The 27,021-nt window shown below is 38.8% G+C and overlaps 1 protein-coding gene across 4 annotated transcripts in view; it reads right to left on the bottom strand.

The window, feature by feature from the left end:
* Positions 1 to 27,021, bottom strand: part of SYNPO2 (synaptopodin 2) — a 200,589-nt gene that overhangs the window by 21,360 nt on the left and 152,208 nt on the right. Inside the window, exons 1-4 of one of the 4 annotated variants that reach the window (XM_055588053.1) lie at positions 23,376 to 23,511; positions 22,152 to 22,303; positions 17,529 to 18,328; positions 7,967 to 15,088 (exon numbers count right to left, since the gene is read on the bottom strand). In XM_055588053.1, coding sequence (XP_055444028.1) covers positions 12,873 to 15,088; positions 17,529 to 18,328; positions 22,152 to 22,192 — 3,057 coding nt within the window. In that variant the 5' untranslated portion in view covers positions 22,193 to 22,303; positions 23,376 to 23,511 and the 3' untranslated portion in view covers positions 7,967 to 12,872. Of the gene's footprint in view, positions 1 to 7,966; positions 15,089 to 17,528; positions 18,329 to 22,151; positions 22,304 to 23,223; positions 23,296 to 23,375; positions 23,512 to 27,021 lie in introns of those variants that run through there. The other 3 variants (XM_055588052.1, XM_055588054.1, XM_055588051.1) reach the window with 3 other exon arrangements.

Here is a 27,021-nt window from a genome sequence, read left to right as displayed (position 1 = left end):
AAGTAGTCCAGTGGGCTAGACAATCAGTAAACTCTGAATGTGATTAAAAAACAAACTTCCAGCTAAGGGTTGATATACTTTAAATTAGCATTTTATTTATATCAGTCCAGCCTACTCCATAGTGATTTTTTAGCTCTTGAGGATGGTTTTATGAATACTTCTTTATCAGTCTGAGATATGCTGACACACACACACACACACAAACCATGCAAGGAAGAGACCTTGTTATTTTTCACTTTTTAAGAAAAAAGTGTAATAAAATGGTACAAAGGGAAAACTAAACTAAGTCAATTTAACTGTATTTGAAACAAAAGATATTTTAGATTCAGATAAAGTTTTCAGAATCTCCTCTTGTGATCTTTCTCTCTTCTACATCAGTCCCAACTTCTGGTTCTGACTCAGAAGAATTCTAAAGTAACAGAAAACCCACAAAAATTCCCTGGGTTTTAAAGGCAGCTTGAATTTTAGGTTCCTCCCTATATCAGTCACTCAGCTTCTGAGAACTGTTTTTCATCCCTTGCCCTGTGAGCTGGGAGTCTGCTCTGTTTAGACAGAGGTTTCACTCTTTCCGGTTTTGGAAACTGATCATGCTTCTCAGGCAAGGGGATCAATTACTCTAAAGAGGCCATGTTGCTGACCCTTTGTCCTGAGACAGGGTTGGGGAGGAGGGATAAGAACAGCTGTCTGCTGCACCTTCGGAGGCAGGCAGATTCTGTCAGAGCCCCAACTGCCGCAGGCCTGAACTGGGTGGCTTCGGGGATTGGGATGCCACTTTCTGTGTGGTAGACCTAACTGAGCTTCAGCTATCCTCCTAGATGGGCTCCCATGTGGCTCAGCTGCTAAAGAATACACCTGCAATGCAGGAGACCTGGGTTCAATCCCTGGGTTGGGAAGATCCCCTGGAGAAGCGAATGGTTACACACTCCAGTATTCTAGCCTGGAGAATTCCGTGTATAGTCCATGGGGTCGCAAAGAGTTGGACACGACTGAACAACTTTCACTTTCGTATCCTGCTAGAACCTTGCTCAGGATACCAGCTATCCTATTTTGAGAATATATTTCATTTACAACCATTTCCCCATAAGAATTCTCTCTATATTGCCACGTACACCACACTTGTTTTCTTTAACATTGGTACTTTGAACTGAACACAGTCCCTTTATAGTGGAGTCTCAAAGCTGAAATTGTTTCTTTTTTAAAGAATATATATATATTATACCAGTCTTTTTGAATCCTGGTCTCATCTTTGTACACGACTACAACATTTCTAGTACAATAGATGAAGACAAAGAAGAAAAAGTTGACCAATAGGCTGACTACAGAGGAACATAGAAATATAAAGCTTAGGTAAAAAGAAAACAGTAGAGAAGAAACAAAGATCTCCCAGTAAAAGACTCCTGCTGTTGCTGCTGCTAAGTCGCTTCAGTTGGGTCTGACTCTGTGCAACCCCATGGACTGCAGCCTACCAGGCTACTCTGTCCATGGGATTCTCCAGGCAAGAACACTGGACTCCTGGGGATAGATTATTCTTCGTGTCCATATCAGATTCATGCAGACATGGCGTTTTCTATTTTTGTTCTTTTAGATTCCTTAAACTGGGATTCATATGAACAAGGAAAACAAATGTTTAATTATCGTGTGCATTTTCCTTCTTGGAAGTTTTTGAAATAGTACCTATTGTTAATCAAGTGCCCTTTACAAGAATATTAATAGCTAACATATGTTGAATGCTTTCTCTGTGCCAGGCCCTGTTTTATACACATCAGACATACTGGTTGGTCTCATCTTCACACCTTGTGAGATACACCTATTATTCTCTCCATATCACAGCAGAGGGTACTGAGACACAGACACACTAAATCATTATCATTAGCTTAATGTCTCCCAACTAGCAATTCCTGGAATTCAACAGCAGGCATTTTGGCTTACCACATGCTTACCTGCTACAATATGTCTCTGTATGCTTGGTTTTATGTGTATGCCTCACCTAATCATAGGTGAATTTCACTTAAAGGATGCTTATCTTTTGCTTCTCCTAAGTCAAGTTAGACCTTTTATATATTATTTTAAATATTTGTAGAAACAATTTTTCTGCATTATTATTACTAAAATTTGAGGCATTTCTCATCACTATTCTTTTTTCCCTTAATTAACCTGGTATAAATGAGCATAGCTGGGCTTCCTTGGTGGCTCAGATGGTAGTGAATCTGCCTGCAATGCAGAAGATGTGGGTTCAATCCCTGGGTCAGGAAGATCCCCTGGAGAAGAGAGTGGCTACCCACTCCAATATTCTTGCCTGGAGAATTCCCTGGACAGAGGAGCCTGGTGGGCTACAGTCCATGGGGTCACAAAGACCTGGACACGTCTGAGCAAATAACACAGTAATATATGATGGCTAGAAGTGAGTAGTCGAGGAATTTGGTCTAATGCATCAATGGTCATAGCAAACACCCTCTTCCAACAACACAAGAGAAGACTCTACACGTGGACATCACCAGATGGTCAACACCGAAATCAGATTGATTATATTCTTTGCAGTCAAAGATGGAGAAGCTCTCTACAGTCAGCAAAAATAAGACCAGGAGCTGACTGTGGCTCAGAAAATAAGCTCCTTTTTGCCAAATTCAGACTTAAATTGGAGAAAATGGGGGAAACCACTAGACCATTCAGGTATGACCTAAATCAAATCCCTTATGATTATACAGTAGAAGTGAGAGATAGATTTAAGGGACTAGATCTGATAGACAGAGTGCCTGATGAACTATGGATGGAAGTTCATGACATTGTACAGGAGACAGGGATCAAGACCATCCCCAAGAAAAAGAAATGTAAAAAAAGCAAAGTGGCTGTCTGCGGAGGCCTTACAAATAGCTGTGAAAAGGACAGAAGCAAAAAGCAAAAGAGAAAAGGAAAAATATACCCATTTGAATGCAGAGTTCCAAAGAATAGCACGGAGAGATAACAAAGCCTTCCTCACCGATCAATGCAAAGAAATAGAGGAAAACAATAGAATGGGAAAGACTAGAGATCTCTTCAAGAAAATTAGAGATAACAAGGGAATATTTCATGCAATGATGGGCTAAATAAAGGACAGAAATGATATGGACCTAAGAGAAGCAGAAGATACTAGGAAGAGGTGGCAAGAATACACAGAAGAACTAAACAAAAAAGATCTTCATGACCCATATAATCACGATGGTGTGATCACTGAACTAGAGCCAGACATCCTGGAATGTGAAGTCAAGTGGGACTTAGGAAGCATCACTACAAACAAAGCTAGTGGAGGTGATGGAATTCCAGGTGACCTATTTCAAATCCTAAATGATGATGCTGTGAAAGTGCTGCATTCAATATGTCAGCAAATTTGGAAAACTCAGCAGTAGCCACAGGACTGGAAAAGGTCAGTTTTCATTCCAGTCCCAAAGAAAGGCAGTGCCAAAGAATGCTCAAACTACCGCACAATTGCACTCATCTTACACGCTAGTAAAGTAATGCTCAAAATTCTCCAAGCCAGGCTTCAGCAATACATGAACCATGAACTTCCAGATGTTCAAGCTGGTTTTAGGAAAGGCAGAGGAACCAGAGATCAAATTTCCAACATCTGCTGGATCATGGAAAAAGCAAGAGAGTTCCAGAAAAAACATCTATTTCTGCTTTATTGACTATGCCAAAGCCTTTGACTGTGTGGATCACAATAAACTGTGGAAAATTCTGAAAGAGATGGGAATACCAGACCACCTGACCTGCCTCTTGAGAACCTTGTATGCAGGTCAGGAAGCAACAGTTAGAATTGGACATGGAATAGCAAACAGACTGGTTCCAAATAGGAAAAGGAGAACGTCAAGGCTGTATATTGTCACCCTGCTTATTTAACTTATATGCAGAGTACATCATGAGAAACGCTGGGCTGGAAGAAGCACAAGCTGGAATCAAGATTTCCAGGAGAAATATCAATAACCTCAGATATGCAGATGACACCACCGTTATGGCAGAAAGCAAAGAAGGGCCTCTTGGTGAAAGTGAAAGAAGAGAGTGAAAAAGTTGGCTTAAAGCTCAATATTTAGAAATCTAAGATCATGGCATCTTGTCCCATCACTTTATGCAAATAGATGGATAAACAGTGGAAACAGTGACAGACTTTATTTTTCTAGGCTCCAAAATCACTGCAGATGGTGATTGCAGCCATGAAATTAAAAGATGCTTACTCCTTGGAAGGAAAGTTATGACCAACCTAGATAGCATATTAAAAAGCAAGGCCATTACTTTGTCAGCAAAGGTTCGTCTAGTCAAGGCTATGGTTTTTCCAGTAGTCATGTATGGATGTGAGAATTGGACTATAAAGAAAGCTGAGCACTGAAGAATTGATGCTTTTGAACCATGGTGTTGGAGAAGACTCTTGAGAGTCCCTTGGACTGCAAGGAGATCCAACCAGTCCATCCCAAAGGAGATCAGTCCTGCGTGTCCATTGAAAGAACTGATGTTGAAGGTGAGACTCCAGTGCTTTGGCCACCTGATGTGAAGAGCTGACTCATTTAAAAAGACCCTGATGCTGGGAAAGATTGAGGGGAGGAGGAGATAGGGACGACAGAGGATGAGATGGTTGGATGGCATCACCAACTTAGTGGACATGAGTTTGAGTAAACTCCAGGAGTTGGTGATGGACAGGGAGGCCTGGCGTGCTGCAGTTCATGGGGTCACAAAGAGTCGGACATGATTGAGCAACTGAACTGAAATGAACCGATCAATGGTAACAAGCAAAATATTAAGCTTCCCCCAGTGTTTTTGAGTTATAAGCCAAAAGGCTGATGGAAATAAAAACCATAGTTCTCCCCTTGTACCTGTTCAAAAGTGTCTATCATTTGGGGCTACCAAAGCTTTTTCAACTTTTCTTTGATTTAGAAGGTTTTGAGTTATTCCTGAGATAGGTGTAGCTTATTGCCTCTGATGAGCAACTTCTTTTATATATAGTGACTTTGTCTTTTTGTGATCAAGGGCGGTAATGTAGCCATGTGATTTGATGAGAGAAGGGCTCTGGAGTCTGTTGGGTCTTGGTCAGCCCCATCACTTGGACAAGTCCCTTATCTTTGCTGTATTTTCTCATCTGTAAAATAGCATGATAATGGTACTTTGTTCATATGCTAGGTGTTTTGTGATGACTGTGAAAGCTAACATTTGTCAAGTATTTAGAACGGCGCCTAGCATATAGTAAGCCTCAAAATCATCACTTTATTAATGGCTCTTCAATTTTAAATTAAGGCAGTGAAACTCTCCAAAACATATGAGGGTTTTTTGTTTTGTTTTGTTTTTGTTTTTTTTTTATGATTAACTTAGAAGTTCACATCTTTTCTCCTTGAAATTTACACTAGTTCTTTAGGAGATGTTTTCAAAATGACAATTAGACATAGCTTAAAACAAAGACAAACAAACAAAAACCCAAAGCTAAAAAAAAAAAAAAACTACTAGAAAAATATACGGTATAAAACTGCCCTTTCTGGGAACTTTTTGACAGAAATAACCTTTTGAGAAAACTTCCATTGAGGATGTTGCGGCAAGAAAGGTTTGCTGCCTCGTCCATACCCAGGGTGAATGCGTGCGAGTTGAGCCAAAAGAGACTTCATGGAACTCCAAGATTCCAGTGACGACTACATTTTTAGATATATTTGAAACCCTGAAAACTTGTGACTCTGTCAGCATTATTCTGTTTAGAATTATCCTTGTTGAAATATCTCTAGTTCTTATTGGTTTAGTAGCAAGCCAAGCTGGGTGCTGATTCATCATGATAAGAAAGTTCCCTGAATTACTTTTAGTGGGAAAGGCATGAAGGGTAGCACTTCCTTTTATGTAGAGCCTTTGATTTTTTTTTTTTTTCAAATGCCATTCCTCACTACCCTCAGCCCATAAATATCACCTTTTCATCCTGAAAGAAAAGTGAAAGAATTTGGGGAATTCAAAAATACAAAATCACTGTCAAATCTATTTCCACTTATAAAACAGAGGCTTCTTTTTAGACTGTTTTTCACTTTCAACATATTATTATAGCATCTGATTTTATAAGCAATCTTATGAAAGTAATGGGGTACTTTCTAATGTCACTCAACATAGTAAAAGCCATCCATTAAGCATATACAGAGTAGGCTGTTGGTGGATAGTTTGGTGAAGATACAATTAGCAGGTCTCAGAGAGTGGGATTCTGGGGTCTAATAAGACTATGGAAACCATGTCGTACTGAAGGGAGAGCCTGGGCTTCGATGTCAGAGAAGTATGTAGTTCCAACCCTAGCCCACTCCTTGTAAGCTTAATGATTGCCAGACAAGTTGGTTAGCCTCTCTGAGCTTCAGATACCTCACCTATGAAATGGAAGTAATAGTCCCTTCACTTTCAGGGTAATTCTGAGGAGTAAATTAAATCACAATGTCATTGGTTAAGGATGTAGGTCGACATGAAATCCAGGGTCTGCTAGTTAATACTGTGTGATCTTGGGCAAGATATTCAGCCTGTTTGTGCCTCAGAATCCCATCTATAAACTGAGGATTATGGTGATACCTATTTCATAAGGACTGCTGATTATAAAAGATAATCTGTGGTGATTACCAGAGGGGTGGAGGTGTGGGCAGGCAAAATTGGGTGAAGGTGGTTAAAGGTACAAACTACCAGTTATAAACTAAATAAGTCCTGGGGATATTGTCTAGCATGGTGACTGCAATTAACAATGAAAAAAAAAGTGAAAAAGTTAGTTGCTGTCATGTCTGACATGTGACCAAATGGACTGTACCTGCCAGGCTTTCTGTCCATAGAATTCTCCAGGCAAGAATGTGGAAGTGGGTAAGCATTCCCTTCTCCAGGGTGTCTTCCCAACCCAGGGATTGAACCTGGATCTGCCACATTGCAGGCATATTCTTTACCATCTGAGCCACCAGGGAGGCCCATAGTTAAGAATACTGTATTGTATATTTGAAAGTTGCTAAGAGAGTAGATTTTTAAAGTTCTTATCATAAGAAAAAGAAATTTGTAACTATGTGTGATAAAGGATGTTAGAGCTGGGCTTAACTGTGATGATCAATTTGCAATATATACTAATATCAAATTATTATATTGTACACCTGAAACTAATATTAATATAATGTTATATGTCAATTATATCTCCATTCTTTAAAAAAAGAGAGAATCTATGAAGATACTTGGCACAATTCAGGGCCCAAAGTTTGTGCTCAGTTAATGTTAGGTATTATAATTTACATAAAATATTTAACACCATTTCTGGTTTTTAGTAGAAACTTAATACATCATCCCCTCACCCTATCTTTTCCTTAGATCTTATGAGATTGTGTGAATGACTGTTAAAGCTTACATCCCCACCCATGTCATCTGTACTTGTACTGTAATCTAAACTCAGGGTCTTTGTATGGTCTCGAGAACACATCATTCCACTAACTAAAGATATCAAAGACTCTCTGTGACTTCTAAAATGTCTCCTGAAGAACAATTTAAAATACTTACTGTTTTTTTGATATTTACTTCCAAGAAGAAAAATTTTCTTAATTTATTCCCCAAATGTGCATTTCTTTTCAACTTAGAGCTAATTGTGATCTGTGTTTATATTCCATGAACAACTAATAATAGTTATCAGGAAGCTCAAGAAATAGGGGCTATGAAGGCAGGATTCCTCCATGGTATATTGGAATGTTATTATTTTAAATATTATTATTACCATTACCAGGTAGAGGAAGAAGGGGCTTCCCTGGTAGCTTAGACTGTAAAGAATCCACCTGGAATGTGGAAAACCTGAGTTCGATCTCTGGGTTGGGAAGATCCCCTGGAGGAGGGCATGGCAACCCACTCCAGTATTCTTGCCTGAAGAACCCCTATGGACAGAGGAGCCTGGTGGGCTACAGTCCACGGGGTTGCAAAGAGCTGGACACAGTTGAGCGACTGAGCACAGCACAGAGGAAGAAGTGTTGGCTGGAAAGTAGGTCCTTGTGATTACTTTTATTAGGGGCCCTGAATGTATTTCATAAGTCATGAAGCACACATGATTTAGATAAACAAAAGAATGAGGTATAAACAGAGGTAAGCATGAGGAACTTTACATTTAGAACCAAAAAAAGGAAAACTTATGAAATTCTGTATTCAATAACAACTATTTAAACTATAGGATCATGTAGAAGTCTAACTTTTTATGCTTAAGAAATACTTTATTAGCTGGCATAGCTCTGATAAAATCAGGAATCTGAGAAATATCTGACAGGATTTGATATTTATAAATTAAATTTCTCTTCATTCAGTTGCTTCTGAGTAATAAGGTCTATGATTTCCAACTGCCAAATGGTAATTCAGTATAAAAATATACATATCATGGAAACGTTCTTTTTTTTTTTTTTAATTTAAGAAACTGGCTGTACCTGATAACATCAAGGAAAAGATAATCTGATTTGGGGGCTTTTGGCTGTTATTGGCCCGATGTCCCACAGGATGGTCTGTAATTTTTTTCCTTTTTCTTTTCTAACTCAGACTAGCCTCTTTTAGCAATTTTGCCTGGTGTTTGGGTCCTGTGGGAATTTACGAGCTTGTTTTATGGCTTTTGGCCAATCCTGGTGGGAAGTCTACAGAAGAATTCAATTCTGCTTTTTCCCAGAATACTTGTTGACAAACTCAGTGGCACCGAAGTGTTACATGAGTCTTTATGTCCCCCAGAGTCCAGTGATAAGGGCACTTGAGACCAGCAAGGGTCAGTGCTTCTGGGAATATGATGCTGGTTCTCAGAATTTACATATTTTTCTCATGAACTTTTAACAATTTTTATAACAAACAACTCTGATTGTAAGAGGGAATGAGAACACAGCCCACTGCTTCCCTCTGGAAGCATTTTAAGCATTTAGCTTTTTAGAAAACAATCACTTCTTTTTGATGACTATGACTTCAAATACCCTTCCTGCTCGGCCAGTGGTGACTCATAAAATAGCAATAGATTTCAGGAATTCACCCGGGTGCTTGCAGGTTCTCGAATTTATAACTGGATTGAATGGATACACAGCAAGGGACTTTTGTTTGGAAGATTAAATCCAAACTCAGACACTAACAGCCATGTGTCTTCTTGTGTTCTCAAGAGACTTCTGAGAAAGTGCTGCAGTCAGAGTGTATGATATGCCTGTCAGCGGAAAACGGCCTTCCAAGTTTTTTCAAGCTAGTAACTAAACAAAACAGTGGTCCCGCATAAGTTAGTCCATTCCCTTTAAACACAGATCATTTGTTCTTGACATCTCAGATGTGACTCTTGCCGCCAGGCTAGAATTCAGCTGTGTGGTAATATTCAGCAGCCCTATGAAACCCATGTTCTGAAAGGACTCAGCACTATCTAGAAGAGTTAAAGAACGCTGGTGTAGTCTCAAGAACTATTGTAACTCAGATCAATTTTCCTATAGTTCAGATGAGTTGCTTCTTGTGAAGATTAAATGAGATACATGTTCTCATTAAAAATCATACTAGAAATATTTTGAAGTACAAGCTTTTACATGCTTCAAAATGACAGCCCCAATGTGTCTTATAAAACATATTCCTAAAAGTGTATGCTTTATACTATCAATGAATATTCAAAATGCAGAAACAGTGTGATTTTCTTCTCTCAAAGAAGAATGTGTTTATTATTGAAATATTAGAAATAAAACTGTAACTGTTCTAAGATCAAAGTGGCAATGGTCAGATCCCCAACCTTAAGAGTTCTGTGATTCAATCTGCCCTCCTATAGGACTGAGAGGAATATGTGTACTTAAATTTACAAAGCACCTTTCTTCTTAGAATATCTGGTCTTGTGTGCTGTACTCAGTATGGTACAACATTCCAGAAAGAAAGGTTTGAGACATTATTAAGGGGACACTGGTGGAAAGAAATTTGCATAAGGTCTTGTAGGAAGTCAGTGACTGTCGTTATATTATATTTTATATTCCAGTGCCTGTAAACCATATAATATATATAAGGCGCCTAACATAACACAAGCACTCAGTAAATGAACGTTGCCATTGTTTTGGTGATGAAAACTTGACTTCATAGGTGTTCTGCACAGAAAGTAAGCTAACAAAGGACAAGGATAAAGGCAAGATCCTAAAAACCAAAAAAAAACCTGCCTCCTCATACCCTCAAACCAGTCAACTAACCAACTGAAACATCTGCTACCAAAAACAGGCAACAACACCCAGAATTCAAAGGGTGTCCAGTGGGAAGGAAGCTGATGTCATGAGTCCTAAGTCTCCCACCTGCCACACTGACATCATTTCCATAACTCCAACCTGAGAGGTGACACACCCAGCTTATTCTGTATCCAAGTTCCCAGGGGCTCCCTGGCTGGGGAAAAAAGACAAAGAAATCTCTTTTCCTCCAGGAAGTTGGCTTAGTCCTTCTCCCTTCCATGCCCTCATCTCTCAGGATCAAGTATAGACTCTGCTGTGGATACAATTCTGGAAGATTCCCTGCCTTTTCCATAATTTGGGACTGTATGGTTCCAGATGAGAGCTATGCTACCAGCTCCCAGTCGAAGTTGTGGATGCTTTGACTGCATACCTGCCATGCTTCTTAGAAGCTTTTTGGGAACCCCATGACAGTCCCAGCCATGTTAGTTGTGTCTTTAGTCATCAACTCCAAATAGTAGCTCTGCTCAGATGGCCACCTGTCCTACAGGAAACAGACCCCAAACACTCCTCATTCCTACATACCACAAACCACTGGACAACTGGGAATACTTGTGGGTCATTACCATTCTAGGATACTTTTGAACCAGAGGACTCAAATTGACTACCTTGTGTTCCACTGTCTTCTCCCTAATTCATGCCATTCTTTAAATGCTGTGTTAAGAATGCAAAGTTATAAAAATGATCTCCTTTCCTGCTTCACTTTAAGATGCCTTTTTTGGTTGTTCTATTAGAAAAGAATGCAAAATGCACAGCATTCAACAGATTTCCTTTGCAGGGAACAAGTAACAAACAATAGTATTATATAATGGATAGACTGCTTTTTCCTTTATCCTGTATGAATCTTCCTAATTGATTTCCCAAAAAGGCAAAAAAAGAGACCAAGCTACATCCTGTGGTTCTGACCTCTAGGTAAATTGCCATCAAAGCCAATAGAAGATTTTCCAGAGAAAAAGAATAAGGCCCATTGTTCTGTAACTAACTTAATTCTCCTCTGTGTTTTATCATAGAAATACCTATGGCTTGCAGTTTTGCAATGTACAGAGAAGTGGAAATGTTCACAAAAAAGAAACTCAGATATTTGGAGAGTGATATAAGTGAAATATCAGAAAAAATGACTTAGAACAGTTCATACAGGGATTTTTTTTTAAATACATTGAACAGATAAAGAAGATAGTAATACTTTAATAGGATAGTGAAAATATAGCAGATTGACAGTGACAGCAGAAAAAGAACAGGAATACAGATATTTTCAGAGGATTAACATGGTACCATGTACCCTCACACCAGGCAAGCTTTTATGAGAAGTCTCTAGACATATCTCTTCTATTGAGAAGATGGTTTTCCTTGGAGTTGTCAAAAATGCTTTGTGGTTCTCTACATTAATTCATGTTGAATAGTTTCCATGATTGGTCAGACTTGGACTTAAAATAGATATGAGAAAGGTCTTCAGGTTTACTGTCAGTAACATTATTGACTTCAGAGCCAGCTGGATGATGACATGGTGTGTGACCAATCCAAATTTACAAGGTAACCTTGCCTTAATCCTCCTGGTCCATCAAATATAAATAATAAAATGAAGGTGCAAGAATAGAATTGCAAGGAACAGTGGGAGAAGCAGTGGTCAGAAAGAAAAAATAAACAGAAGAAAAAAATCCGTGAGGTCACTCAGAAATGATGCTAATAACTGTGTGTTCTCATCCTACGGCCTCCACATACATGGGGTTCCTTGTGCTTCACAGTCAGCCCCCAGAGTCAGTAACCTTTCAGTAACCCAGAGTCAGTAATCTCCCAATCACATGATTTCCAAAAGGAAAACAATGGTCACACATGTGCCTTTATCTGAAGCCTACTCACCTTTTTATACATTCCTCCTTTATAATGTATTCTACCGCTTGCCTCAGCTGAGGAAAACAAACTTATGCTTTCATGGGCAATTGGAGATGTACTCACTGAGTTTCTTAAGTAATTGGGGAGGGAGGATGGGAATCAACCTCTAAGAATAATTATCCCTCTTGCCCATCCAGTTTACTTTAAAGAAGTCTTTGAAATAAGATAATATATATATAACATCTGGCAAGGAGCCTGGTAGATAGCAAGTACTCCGTAATTATTAATCCCCTCTTTCTTATCCACCTTACTAAACTATGTACATTCCAACAATCCCCAAGTTCTCTGTGACATCAAACAGGTGGCTGAGGTTGACAGACCAGAGCTGATCCCTGTCCTCAATAAATTTCTTATCCCTTAATACTAGTAATAGAGATAAAGCACTACTTAGAAAGGAAACTTCAGTCAATACATGTTATATTTTCACTACAATTGAACCTTTTCACTGTAGGAACACAGCTGTTCTGTCACATAAAGACTGTGTCCTAATGTTGATAACACTGATCACTGTCTTGTGGCTAAATGCATAAACCCTAAGTATCCTGCTTACTTAATACAATGGCCCATGTCTATTTGGGGGTGCTCCCAGATTTTTTTTAAGTGTGCAACGAAGATAAATATGTTTTAAGTCAATCTGAGTTAGATTTCTGACTCATTAAAAATATTCTGCTTCTTGGACCCAGATTGGGAGGTGACATCTGAAATTAAGTAAGTTGAGGACTTGCTAGGCATTCTCTGGGACTCAAGTTAACACCGCAAACAATTCGTTTCAAGCAAAGTGGACACTCAGCTTCGCCTAAAAGATTACTCTTCCACCACAGATGGTTTCCACACCTGAACTGTGACACCGCTCTTCTTGGCTGAGAACTTTGGCCTTGGTGCCACAAAGTAAGATGTTGAGGCTGATTCCTGCTTTGGAGAGGTGGGGATGGCCACGGGCACTGGGGAAGCGCTGACCGGTGAGGTGACCTCAGCAAAGAAGGAGGGCGGAGAGGTATAGGCTGGCACGGAGTACACAGAGGAGGCCTGAACATTAGTGGGCGAGCCAGCGTTCACTGGCCGAGGAGGAAGAGCTTGCTTCGCAGCTGGCACTGAACTGGCCTTGACCGATGGCTTTGCGGGGAGGCCGTCCTTTCCATCCGGAGGTTGGAAAGTAAACAAGGACGCATTAAGCTGATAGGGTTGGTGCTTCATGACATCCAAAGCATTGAGGGGTTTCTTGCCCTTTTTCTTGCCTGTCTTGGAGGCCTGTAGGCCTGATGGCTGAGACTTGACAGCAGCCGGTGGGTAGGAGGGGGAGTGGATAGGATTGTAGGCCACAGGCGGAGGCGCTCGGACATTGGAGGAGTACTTCCAACCGGCCGGGAGAGACGGGGTGGGAGAATGAGCCCGGGCAGCGTGGGCCTGCACGGTGTCCGAATCTACCACGTACTTCTCCATCCTTGACTGCCTCTTAGCAAAGAGCTGGGCTCCTTTCCCACTCATTCCTGGAAGCTCATTGGATGGTCCCACCGCACCAGCATGAGCAGTGTTCACTGTCGGTGTGGGAGCTGCTGGCTTGGGAGTATAGTTCCGGCTGGCTACCGCTGCCTGTGGGCCTTTGAAAGGACCAGCCAGGTTCAGAGCACTTGCAGGCCGGGCGGGAGCATAAGAAGGCTGCGCGATTTTGATGGAGGAGACCACGGTGCCATGTGACGGGTTAGATGTGGGGAAGGCAGGAGGTTGCGCTGGAGCCACTCCTGGCGACCAGACTGGAGAAACCGGAGTGACTGGTTGGGAGGATGATGACTTGACAGCAGGCTTTGGAGCGACAGGAGGCGGGGTCTTCTGTTTTGCAGAGGAGCCTTGCATGAAGTTACAAGCCTCTGCTCCTAAACTGAGGTAGTCTTCTTCAGGTCCGGAATCTGCTCCCGCTCCAGGGCCCTTTTTGCCCTCAGAATTTTGAAGAAGTGACAAGAGTTCAGGGTTGGGGCTGACTTTGGGCTCTTTAAAAGTGAACATGGGTTTTGTCGTGCTTCTCCTTTTGGCCTCTTGCAATATCCCCGTTCTTTTTGCTGGCACCGCAATCCTTTCATCCCTGGAAGCTATTCGTTCAGATGAATCGTAAAAGGCCGGCTGGGACCATGGGGCAGGCTGGGGCCACGGAGGGGGCGGTGCTGGGCCAGCTGTTGGACTCGACACTGCTCTGGAGAAGGTTTCAGGTGGGGGTGTGACTGCAGAGTAAGGTGGAGGCGCAGGAAAGTCAGCGATAGGACTTGTCACGTTTCGGCTTGGAGAGAAGGGGGTTGCCGGCTGGTTCCCAGACCCCGGGAAGGGCTTGGCTGTTCTATTCACAGGGATCATCCTCTGAGCTTCTGCTGTCTCAGACACCCCAGTGAAGCCATTCTGTTGGGGCACATGGCCAAGACCATGGCTCACCTCAATGTAGCTTTTGCTCACAGAGCTCTGCACTCTCACTGACTCTTCTTCCTTCCTTTGGTAAGACGTCACGGTTCTCAGGCCATCTGTCTGGGCAGCATCTGGTTCTCTGCTTGGCACTCCGGCCGCCCTCTCCTCCTCTTTTTGGGCTGTGATCTGATCCATTCTCTCCCTCCTCTTGGCAAACATGAGGGCCCCCTTGCCTGTGGTGTCTGGCAACATCTCCATCTTGTCCCCTCTGCTCAGTTTCTTTTCAATGTCCACTAGACCAGAATCCCAGTCAAAGTTTGCAACTTGTGTGTTGTCCTCAGTGTCAGACAACAGCTCTTCATCCACCTCCGATTCGCTTGCACCCAGAAATGCTACTTCACATGGATCCTCTTTGTCGCCGTCTTCCTCCTCCTCCTCTGCCTCTCGCTCAAGTTCCCCAGTCCCGTAGCTGACTAATGTGTATTTCCTGGCCCTCCTACGACGCTTCTTAAACATCAACACCCCCTTGGAGTTGGGGTTGGGGGCATCTGTCAGAAGGAGGGCAATGCTTTTGCATTTAGATTTTGCTTCTTTCACCTGCTTTTCTGATAAGCTTTCACTCCTCCTGAGCCCTAGGGAAAATACAAAGATTACATTGAGTTGATAAGTTCAAGGAAGACTGCATAGCAACCCAGAAATCAACTCTCCTGGGGGAAAATAAATACAGAAAAAACATGTTTACAGTTGGGTACTAAATTGTGATGCAATCCAACTCATTTCTCTTTCTTCTTTCAAAATGTATACTTCTATATTGATATATATGATGATATAGATATAACTTGCATATATATCACTTCATTTTTTTCTACAAATACATTTTTATATTGATTAGAATATGTCTCATAATTTGTTTCTGTATAGCTCCTTAAACTTTAACAATAAACACTGGAAAATAAATGTCGGTTAATTGGATGTAATTAAAATTACAATGGAAATAATTTAAGGACATAATATTTTCCAAAAACAACTTAGGACAAACCTTGTATTTTCATATTTTAAAAATAAAATATTGATATAAAACATTTCCAAGCATTTTAAAAAGGAGGGAGGGAGAAATAAGAAAATATTGTTTACTTAAATCTTTTCATGTAATGAGTTTAAATATTTAGGTTTTCTTTTTTCTTTTAGTTTGCCATTCCCCTAAAGTCTTTGCATTCACAGCTACTAAATCAAAATAAAATTTAAAATGTAATGAATAATAATTGAAGGTACTGAATCAATAATTAACAACAATTCAGAGTATAAAGTTATTGTGACTATATTTAAGAAACTTTAGCTACAAAGTTGTCTAGATAAAGTTGTTCATAAATGCATTGCTCTCTTGGAAATACTACTTTAGTTGCAGCAAGAATAAGTGTAAATCTTGGGGGAATTTTAAATTTTATTACTAGTAACATTTACAGCTGTGGGTAGACAGAAATTAAGTCATGTAAAATGAGAACCTGACAGTTTTAGGATAACAAAAAATTATATTTAAAATTTTAACATTATTATTGTTATAAAAATAAATTCGTGGCAAGTTAACTTATAGCACTGTCGATGATAAAAATAAGCATAATTCACAAATAATTTTTGAATTCCTCAAAAGAGTTAAATAAAAATTTCAGACATTAAAAAAAAAATTTTTTTTGATTGAAAATTACTTCTGTTTGTGACTGGGGGGAAAAAAAATCACACTTAATGGTTAATTTTTTTTTAAATAAAATAGAATCAAAATAGTTTTATAACAAAATTACAGATATTCACTGGTAATCAAATTTTACTTAGAGAAATTCACTGGTAATCAAATTTTACTTAAAGAAATCAAATTTTACTTAGAGTAAAAAGCATGGTCATTCCTAAATGTAATTCCTTTTTTGACTAGTGTTATACAACTTACTATTAAATTGACAGTCACAGTTGCACAGTTGTTGCTCACTTCACTGCCAACATGTAAAGTATGTGAATGCTGCCTTAATACACTTGTTTAATATGCTATAAATGTGAAGATGCATACAGATGCTTAAAGTATAAGGAATGATTAACAGCACTTGTCAATTCAGCTACACATGGTTATGCTAAAAATATGCTTTAAAAGGAATAACAGTAGTTAGGAGAATTAATATACTACTTTGAATAACCAAGATCATTACTGTTGTGTATCACGCATACATTCAAGTGTCTTTGACAGTCAACCTTTACCTCCTCAAATGCCTAAATGAAATTCCAAATTTGTTTTTAAGAAGTTCATGAAAGAAAATTACAGAAATCATAAAACCCAACTGCCATTCCTATCTTCATTCGTCTTTCTTTAATCACTCTCCTGGGTAAAACAAAACACCATAAAAGGCCTTGATTTTAAAATATATCTTGAGTTGGGAGACATTTAAATGACTTCACATGGCCTTGGGGATTGACTTCTGTGTCTAGAAGGTAGATGAGATGCTTTGCAGTCTAGTGAAGACTTAACAAAACGGAGAGGATCATGTAACTGCTCAGTATTCCACATGTCCTTGTCCATCAAACTCACTTCTGCAAGCATCATCATGCTGCACAATGATTTTTTTTCAAAACGAGGATCTGCTTTTAATATCAGTGGTTGAGCCTGTATTTTAAAGACACCTCTCCGCAGCAAACTCAACAGTTTTTGACATTTAAACTCAGCATCCACGTGACTGCAAAGACTCTCAAATGCTATTTTAACATAGAATATGAGACAAATCAAAAAAGGCACATGAACTTTAGTATTTTCTTTAACAGTCCCCGTGCCTTTGGGAAGAAAAGAAAGTGCATTAAAAACATTCAAATCTACTACAAAGTTAAAACTTATTACTTCCAGTTCAGAAACTGGTGTTTTCTACAATTTCATGTTTGTTATTTTGTGCATTAGTTAAAAAAAAAAAAAAAAGCCAATGAAAGACATAAGAAAAACCTTAAAAAGAAAAAATCCAGGCAGGCGAACCAGCAGCAAAATACCCTAAGCTCCCAAGCCCCTTCCAGCTGCCCAGCAGTGGCTCCCAGGGCAGGACTTACGTGCGTGGCGCGCTCTGTGCTTGTGAGGTCTGCTGTGATCCCTTTCTGAGCATGGATCTTCTCCCTGCTCTGCGCCTTCTGATGAGACTGCAAAGGATACCAGAGAAGGAGGTGCTTCTGACTGCCCTCCTTCCACTGGAGAATCCACACACCCCTTTGCTGCCTGAAGCCTGCACCCTTCCGTCTTCTGCCTGTCAGAGCAGTCGAAGATCACTTCCACGCGGGGCAGCCCCGTGTCTGCAGCTTCATTTCCCTGGATCACTCTCAGCTCCTGGCCACTGGAGATCTGGATTGTCTTGCTGGACCTCAGAGGAGGGTCCTCTTTCTCTGTAGTGGGGGCAGAATTTATGTGGACAGTCCCATCGTGTAGTAAATTAGGCTCTGGGTCAGGAGACTTAGATTTTTCTGCTCCCAGGAGAGCCACTACAGCAGCACTCCTGCCCTTGTGTCTCTCTTGTGACAGGGACAGTTGCAGCTCAACCACAGTGCCTGGCCGCCCCGCTTCTGCCTTCTCACTTAAGATAATCTCCTCTGGTAAGCGTCCACTTTCAGAGTCAGACGTGTGAGGGGCCAGGCCTGTTTCTTCTTTTATGCTCCCAGAAAAACCAGCACCACTCGCTTGCTCCTCAGCTAGGGGAGCTCCACTCTTGACAGGGACAATATAGAACTCTCTGTACTGGCTCTTTGTGGCTGGTCGAATCTGTAGGGTGGTACTTTCCACGTACCCTTCATGGGTGACATTCTCCTGGTTTTTGTTTTCAGTTTCAGAGATCGAAGTTTCACTTATTCCATTGGAAGGTCTGCACACAGGAAAATTAGTCCAGACAGTTAAATCAGAGTGTATTACACCTGCCAAAGAACTTCCTGACACTTGTATGATGTCTAATACACAATACAGTAAAAATATTTCCTCCTAAATGTCAACTGCAACATATTTGAACACAGAACTTGGCAACATGTTTATATTATTATTTAAAGATCTTCCAAATAAACTTGTCTGTAAAGCAAAGCAAAAATGCTCACAAAAGTTTATAAAACCAGAATCCATCTTAAATTCACATTTTTTTTCTTTTTTTTTAAGCATAGGTTATAGCTATATGGATGCCCTTCACCTATAATTATTGGAGTGTTTTCAAATAATCATGCTTGTTATAATATGACAAAGCATTGCAACGTCTCATTGACTGAGTTAGGTCTGCACATTATAAAGTTTTATAAACATATTCAGCAGCTTCAGAGCAATATTAGTATACAGATAACTCAAGTAATCCTTTTAGAGGCTGTGCTTTCTTGAAAGGAATGAAATATAAGCTGTTTTTTAAGCTCCAATGAGCATGTGTTTTGTAATAAGTGGACCCCAGCCCAGTACTCTTGTGCAAAGAGAAATCCTTTCCATGCTGCAATGAATCATTGAGTCATGGAGTATTTATAATCTGAAATGTCTCCCCTTCTCTATTTGAACTTGTCACTTGGAGCATTTTCCTTATAGGATCTCTGAAGTCAAACTGTTCCTTAATCGCTCAGGTAAGGAGCCCTCAGCTGTTCACCACAGTCTTTTTATTTTGACATTACCCATTCCCAGCTGGTTTTGCAAATTTGTGTTTGCAAGAAGCAAAGTCATTTAAGGGTTAAATGACTTCTTGCATGAAACTCTAATTTAAACTCTAACTGCTTTTAGAAGAGAAGCATCATTCACAGAACAGCTGTAGGAGATGCTTTCATTTCTTACATTTGTACGTTTTTTAAAGAAGCAGTAGCATCTATCTCAGTCCCATTCTTTTTCCCTCAAAAGTACCCTAACTAATGCAGGATCATCTGTTGAAGGGAGTGGGCCCATACTTCTATTCTATTCAAAGGAATTCACCTTAGAATTTATGTAGTAATAAAATTCAAGACCAATATTCAAAATAATTACTCTTGACTTTGCTTTTCACTGAATTTAGCAAAACAAAAATAAACAAAGCACAAGCTAACAATCAAATGAAATGCAGCTTTCTCTGTGCAAATAATCTGTAGAGCTTCCTGGTAATAGCAAAAACAACAACAACAACAACAACCCATTATAATATAGTATTTTTAAAACATGATGAAAGCAAATTAAATATTTCGTATATAGGAAGTGATGAATACACTCTATGCAACTGAAATTTGAGAGTTTCAAAAGGGAAGAGTTTTAATTTAGGAAGGTCTTGAGATGGAAGTAGATTAAATCACTTTGAGTTATATTAGCAATAAATTATGAAGCTGAGAAGAGAGTAGTGTGAATTCATTCCAGCCTTACAGACTGTAATACAGGCAAAAGGGTCAGATAAATATTAACATTTATTGGTAGCCAAAATAAAATGGATAGATATACATGAATAAAAATCATAAAAGAACTAGAGGTTAAATAAAGCTTTATACCTTAAAATGCTCATTTCCATTCAGTGCACATAGGTACTTAATTCCAAAATTTATGTGTCATGATTATATGTGTGTGTGTGTGTGTGTGTGTGTATAACATTTAAATAAAATTTACAATAATAGAGACAATGTTGATAGTCTGACCCAGCTATCTCTGGGTAATAGCCCAGGAAAAGTAAATCACTTGTCCCCTAGGGACAGATGACAGTTACATGAGCAAGAGAAATATTTAATTCCAGGAAACAATGTTCAGATATCCAGATTTGTAGGGGTGGTGGTGATGATGATATTAATTACTTTGGGGATGATTTTAATTTGAGATTTCATTTAAAATCTCTGCAATTATTTATTTATTTTGTAAAAATAAAAATACTTAAGATAAAATAATAATAATCAAGATTCCAGTTATTAAAAGTAGCAGAGAACTAGTCCATTTACTTTTAAAAGTAAATCTGTACCTAAGACTCAGCTTTAAACCACCAAGGACTTTCCCAATGACAGTCATCAAAACAAGAAATCGTAGGGGATGTTCCAGTCTACAAGTGTGTTCTGAAGAAACTGGCCTCATTAAATCAGCAAAGACACTAAAGGGGAATAAATTAGAAAAGGTTTTTCTCCTATTTTGGATGTGATTAAATCTTTACAAAGACGGAACTTCAAATACCCCAGAGATTTAAATGTAATAATGGCCAACACTGTGACTACACTTGGCAAGGTTTCTATTAGATCCCTTGGAAAAGCAAATGGCAGCTTTATAAATAAGTAGGATCTCAGTCACTTACACACTGGACTTGAGGGTAAACGTTTAGATGGGAGATTGTAAGAGAATTGTGAGATTTCTTTATTGTCACAAAAGTTTGGCCAAAGTAAGTTCGTGTTTGTATAGAAATGGAATCATATTGAATGATTACCAGAGGCGTAACGCTGTATGTGGCTTCCTAGATGACTCAGTGGTAAAGAAAGTGAAAGTAAGTGAAAGTGTTAGTCTCTCTGTGTGTCAACTCTGTGTGACCCTATAGACTGTAGCCCGCCAGGCTCCTCTGTCGTTGGGATTTCCCAGGTAAGAATCCTAGAGTAGGCTGACATTCCCTTCTCCGGGGGATCTTTCTGACCTGGGGATAGAACCCAGATCTCCTGCATTGCAGGTGAATTATTTACCATCTGAGCCACCAGGGAAGCCCCTCAGTGGTAAAGAATCCGCCTGCAATGTGGGAGACATGAGTTTTATCCCTGGGTCAGGAAGATCCCCTGGAGAAGGAAATGGCAACCCACTTCAGGATTCTTGCCTGGAAAATCCCATGGACAGAGGAGCCTGACTCTATAAGGTCACAAGAGTCAGACATGACTTAGCAACCACCACCAACAATGCTGTTATGTAGTCTTTCTGCAGAGTTAAGGCAAAACTCCTAGAAGGTTTTGAAATTCTGTGTGAAAAGTCCTCTCTTGTCTTTCTGAAGGCCTTATCTAGAAAGCCAGAGATTTCCTTTGTGGATTCATTGTATTGCCACGGTCAGGGCGTCACTTACAAGGTTAATATGGACTAAACTGTGATTTGTACATGGTAAAAATGTTGATGCTGTAGTTTCTTTGTGATGACCCTCATTGTTTTGTTTTTATGTTTAAGGTTGACTTCTGCATGTTTAAGCAATTAGATGAGGAGGGTAGCATTTGGAGAGATCAAATTGACAAGCTATTTGCATTGAGAGTGCAAAAACTTTAACCATTAGCTTTTGCCCATATCTAAATATTGTTGTTGTTTTTTTGAAATAGAAATCAGGCTGCTTTTAAGGGTTTCTTGATTCTTTTCCTCCTCTTAGGCATCCTCTTTCTAGTCAAACCAATATTACACAGTGTGCCATTTTAACATGTAAACATTTTAAATTAATCTATAAATCTAGGAATTATAATTTAGTGATCATAATTAATCTTGACCTAGAAGTATTATATTATGCCAATATACTGAGCTTCCTAAGGAAGTAGTCTAAAATACCTAAGATTTTCAACAAAGTTCTTGAAACAAACTTTTCAAGTTAATTCTCGATTAACCAGAAAATTCAGCTGATTAGAATTACCATTTTCCAAACACTATGGTTTTTCTGTTTACACTGACATACAGAGCACCCTCATTTCCCCATAGAGAACAGTTTATATGACAGTAAGAGCTGTAATTGTTGCCATGTAGCTTCAGGAGAAAATAAATATTCCAACAAATCTTGTTACCTTTTGACGAGCATTTGGAGAGAATCTGTTATGCTCTCCATGAGCTTGATGACTTCTGGGTAGGTGAGGTCTGCACAGGGGTTGCCATTGATAGAAACCACTTCATCCCCCTCACAGAGCCCAGACCCGGAGGCTTTGCTCTGGCTTCTGATCTGAGTGGAGTAAAAAAGGATGCAATAATTAGAATTATGTAACTTGTTAAAAAAAAAACGCGCCACTGTCTTGGAGAAATTTTTACTTAGGAGTAGTAAATAGATCTGCAAACTAAAATCAGCCCTGAGTGTTAATTCACCTGTTAACCTATAAGACAATCTTAAATACTTCTCACCCTTTTTACAATTTATTACATATTATACTGTCAAACATTCAATTCATAGCTTTCTAGGTAAATAGACAAAAAAGAAAGTAAATCTATGGTGAAGGAATGAGAATAATGAAATAAAGAATAGTGAAGAATGGCGAAGACAGATGTTTAACTTAGTTATACATTAAAAACAAATAGTTCATACTGTGAAGCTTGATCTAATCAGAACATGGCTTCTCTCATTAAAATAAATTTTAAGAGCCTTTTCATTGACAGTGTGGGTGGAACACCAACTATAAGAAGGAGATGTATGGCAGGACAATGAGTTTAAGGAGAGAGCTATACAGCTCAATAAACTGATGAAAGCCCTTCCAGTAAAACGGGGGAAATTAGGCAGCAGGATGTTAAGAATTATGTCAAAGGGAAAAATCCTTCATTGAAATCAGTTATTCAAGACTTGATAATAAGCAAACTTTAGCAAAAAAGGAAGAAAAAAAAGATTATTTTGCAAAAAATAAAAACAGCCCTTCTTAAGGACTGCATCATATTCTAGCACAGATTCAGTGGAACTAGAACTGACTAAAAACCTAGAAGAGAACTTTCAGATGCTGGAAGAAGAGAAATCCAGAGCAGTAGAATAGCAGCAGAGAGCTCCCACCAGTCCTAAGTGAGGAATAGCATTCAGTTCTTCCTGAAGGTTAACATTCTGTGTAATTATGATTATGGTAAAATGTTGTGCTAGTCATTCTCCCTCAGCCCATTCTCTACCCTCTCTGGCTCTGCTTTCTGGCCTCTAGAGACTGCAGTGGCCAAGTTCCCTTGCATGCTGACTCCTGGTTGGCTTTGGTCAACAGGGAGCTCCAACAAGAGATAAAGAGCAAGGGAAATGAGAGGGCAGGGAAATGCTGTCCCTGCTGGACCTGCTGGGCCACGGTTTGGCAATGGCTTTGCTCCTCGATGTAGACAGTCAGAGCTCCTGTCTGTCTGTTGCTCTACCATGGCTTAACTCTTGTTGTGTTCCAATAACACACACCACCTCCTTGCATCTTCAGACCCAAGGGTAATAATAGCTTCCTGCTCTTCACCTCTGGGTGCTTCATTTCCATTCATTGGTTTCCACGAGCCTGTACTATATTATCTTTAATTACTCCTTTGAATATGCCACCTATTTTCTGCTGGGACCCTAAATGATACTAATATGTTTAGATTTCATTTTACAATGTGAATTTAATGGTTTTTAATGAATCATGTATCATGATCACAATCTCAAAGTTAAGAATACTTTAAGATCATCTTCTATATATTTTCCACCAAAGGGATCCCTGTTTGACTATTAAACTCAAGATTATGAGTCCAAAGAGCTCAGAACCAGGTGAGCAGCATTTCTTAGAGTGTTTTCATAGCCAGGCTCACTTCTGATTGGGCACGAAATGTATTTCAGTTTATCTCTAACAGTTGCCCACTAATTCTTGCTAAGGTCTTAAATGATAATTAATTTGCTGACTGATATAGCTCTAAAGTTTATATCTCCATGTGCATTTACATTTTACATGATACTCCTGGAGGCAGAAGCATATCTTTAAGTGCCAGAACAATGATGCTAATGAAATTTGAAGTGTTTCAGTTAGTTTTCTTCTGGGAGGGTCTATTCTTTTATTGTCATAAATTGTAAGAAGGCCTTCCCCTTTTCTGAAAAAAATCAATGTCATTCCTTCTTTTTTGAAAGCACACAACAATTTATTGCAAAAATTAAATGAATTCAATATTTCCAAGGCTTTAAGGATGCAGCCAAAACAATGAGAAAAAGAATAGTTACCCAGTTTTGAAAAAATATCTGTTTATTGACTGCCAGTTATATTCATTTTGCTGTCTTGTGTGAAATTATTATAATGGAGAATCATGAAAGAATTGTTAATAAGTCAAGGATAAAACAATACTCAACAATGAACACATAAGTTAGGGATATTTCATTCATTTAAATTTAATTTTTTAAAGATAATAAAATAGATTAAAAATAGATAACAAAAAAGATAATAAAACATGTTTCTGCAGCATAAAATCATTCATTCAGTGCAGTCAGATGTACTAGTATATGAACAGAAAATTCATCCCTTTGAAGACCAAAGAGGTTTTATGTTGATAAAACAGATGTGTCATTATATCCTGTATCCCCTTCCCCCAGGTTAATCTTGAAGCTGATGTTCCATTTATCAGCAATAAGTTATATGAGTTTTAAGCAGCTTCATGGGTTTGCAGAGTAAGATGAAAAATTGGTTCTTGGAAGGTAAACAAATCCTCAAGTTAACAGAGCTGTCTATCATCCAAACATGTGTTGCTTGATGGGAAAAGTGCAATTCATCATTGTGCTTGTCAAGTGGAGCTTTTAGTGGAATCCAAATAAGCAAAAGCACTGTGGTAGGAGCCATTAGCATTCCTTCAGAGCATACATTCTGAGGTCAACACTTGGAATCAACTGCTATGATTGTGCTTAGTTGACCTTTTACAATTGTCTGAACAGCAGGAAATATTTTTCCCTCATGAACCATGTTAAATATGGTGATACTTTCCTTGCCACAAGGGCTTTTCTAAAGGACTACTCTTTCTCTATTTTTTATAGAACTAAACTAAACAAAGGTTATCTGCCAGAGTCAATTGTGCCCAAACATATCCCTTGCAATCACCAGCTTAATCAATATGATTCTGTTCATAGGTATATTATGAAGAATAAACATTTATTAGTGTATAAAAGATCTTTACCTTCTGTATACAATTATGCATTTTTCTAATTTGTATAATTGTGCATTATTATGAATCTGAGTAAAAATTTTAACCCCTGAAAATATTCTTACTTGTTAAAATGAAATACTTTGTCAGTAAAAAGAGTAAGTTTGAACATAAAAACCGTTAACATTGACAATGCTGAATCTCTATGAATGAACTTATCTACCAGTCTTCTCCTCAGGCCATTAGGCCTAGATTCATAAAATATGTGCCCTAGTGGAAGAGAACACCAGCCCTGATGAAAGAAGGCATAGGTTTCAAATGTGTGGCCCCAGTGCTTACTAACCCTCTGAACTTAGTCAGATGAGTTGCATTACCTTCTTAAGCTCTAGTTTTCCAAAATGTAAAATAAAACTAATAAATTTGATCTCTCTTGAGGGTTAATAAGGATTAAAAATAATATATGTTGAGTTCCATGATGCACATACACCTCACAGAGGTGCTCAAGAAGGGATTACTGAATAAGAATGCATTGACTTCCTATACACACACACACACACACACACACACACACACACAGGAAGAACATGCCAATAGAATTTGTCTATAAGATGTTTGAAAATATCTGGATTTATTTTCAGTTTTCATACATATACTTGGTATTAGCTCATCATAATCTAAGATAAATAATTTTTCATCTGTCTTTTCCTCTGTAAGTATATATTTCATAACTGAATTGAGGAAGAACACCAACATATTTATTGTCTCCCAGCAGAAGTAATAATATAAATATGTAAATATCAGTGGCTTTTTAAAATTGAGCACTTACTATACTAAGCCCTTTACTTCCTTAAATCATTTATCTTCAGAACACTTTGATGAGAAGTATAAATGTACTTCTACTTGTATATGTTCAGATGGACTGTCATTACCTTCATTTTTATGGAGAGGAAACCAGAGAGTTAGAAAAGTGAGGTACTTTGCCTAAAATTATGCAGCTAGGACCAGAAATTGAACACAGGAATTCTGACTTCAGAGCTTGTGTTTCTAATCACAGGGATTACCTGGTAGCTCACTTGGTAAAGAATCTGCCTGTAGTGCAGGAGACCTGGGTTTGATCCCTGGTCAGAAAGATCCCCTGGAGAAGGAAATGCAACCCACTCCAGTATCCTTGCCTGGAAAATCCTAGGGAAAGAAGAGCCTGGCGGGCTATTGTTCATGGGGTCGCAAGAGTTGGACACAACTTAGCAACTAAACCACCACATAAATTGCCTTCCTCATCAATAGTCTAACTTCTATACCATGAACCCTAGAATGAAGAGAGAGAGAGGAGTGTAAAAACAATTTACATACAGTGCATACAGTCAAGGAGGAAATGGAAAAGACTAGAGAAAGAGAAAAACTTGCCTGGTCAGTCTATAAACCAGTGTTGAGAAAGACAGATTTTGTTTGTTTTCCTTTTTCCTCTTTTATTATTTTAAGAGCTTTATATATATTAATCTTTAAAGATTTTTCAATCTTTAATTTTCAAATAGTCAATATTATGATTATTTGTAAAATAATATGTTATAGATTCAAAATTGAGTAAAACTGTCTTTTACAAAGTGTGATTTGGTACAACATACTTATGTGAGCATGTGATATAATTCCCTTTTTTGAAAACATTCCCTTAGAGACTTCATTCCACACCTAATACATTAATCAGATGAGTGAGCTTCTGTCCATAAATACTATTTTCCCCTTCAGTGTCTCTCAATTTAATCAGATACATAACTAAGAGAAATGCTGGTAATGTAAATATTTAAAAAATACTATGTTCTATTGCTCACAACCTCTTGACCCATG

The sequence above is a fragment of the Bubalus kerabau genome, chromosome 7, assembly GCF_029407905.1.
Source record: "Bubalus kerabau isolate K-KA32 ecotype Philippines breed swamp buffalo chromosome 7, PCC_UOA_SB_1v2, whole genome shotgun sequence".
NCBI lineage: Eukaryota > Metazoa > Chordata > Mammalia > Artiodactyla > Bovidae > Bubalus > Bubalus kerabau.
This window is presented reverse-complemented; position numbering and strand designations above follow the sequence as displayed.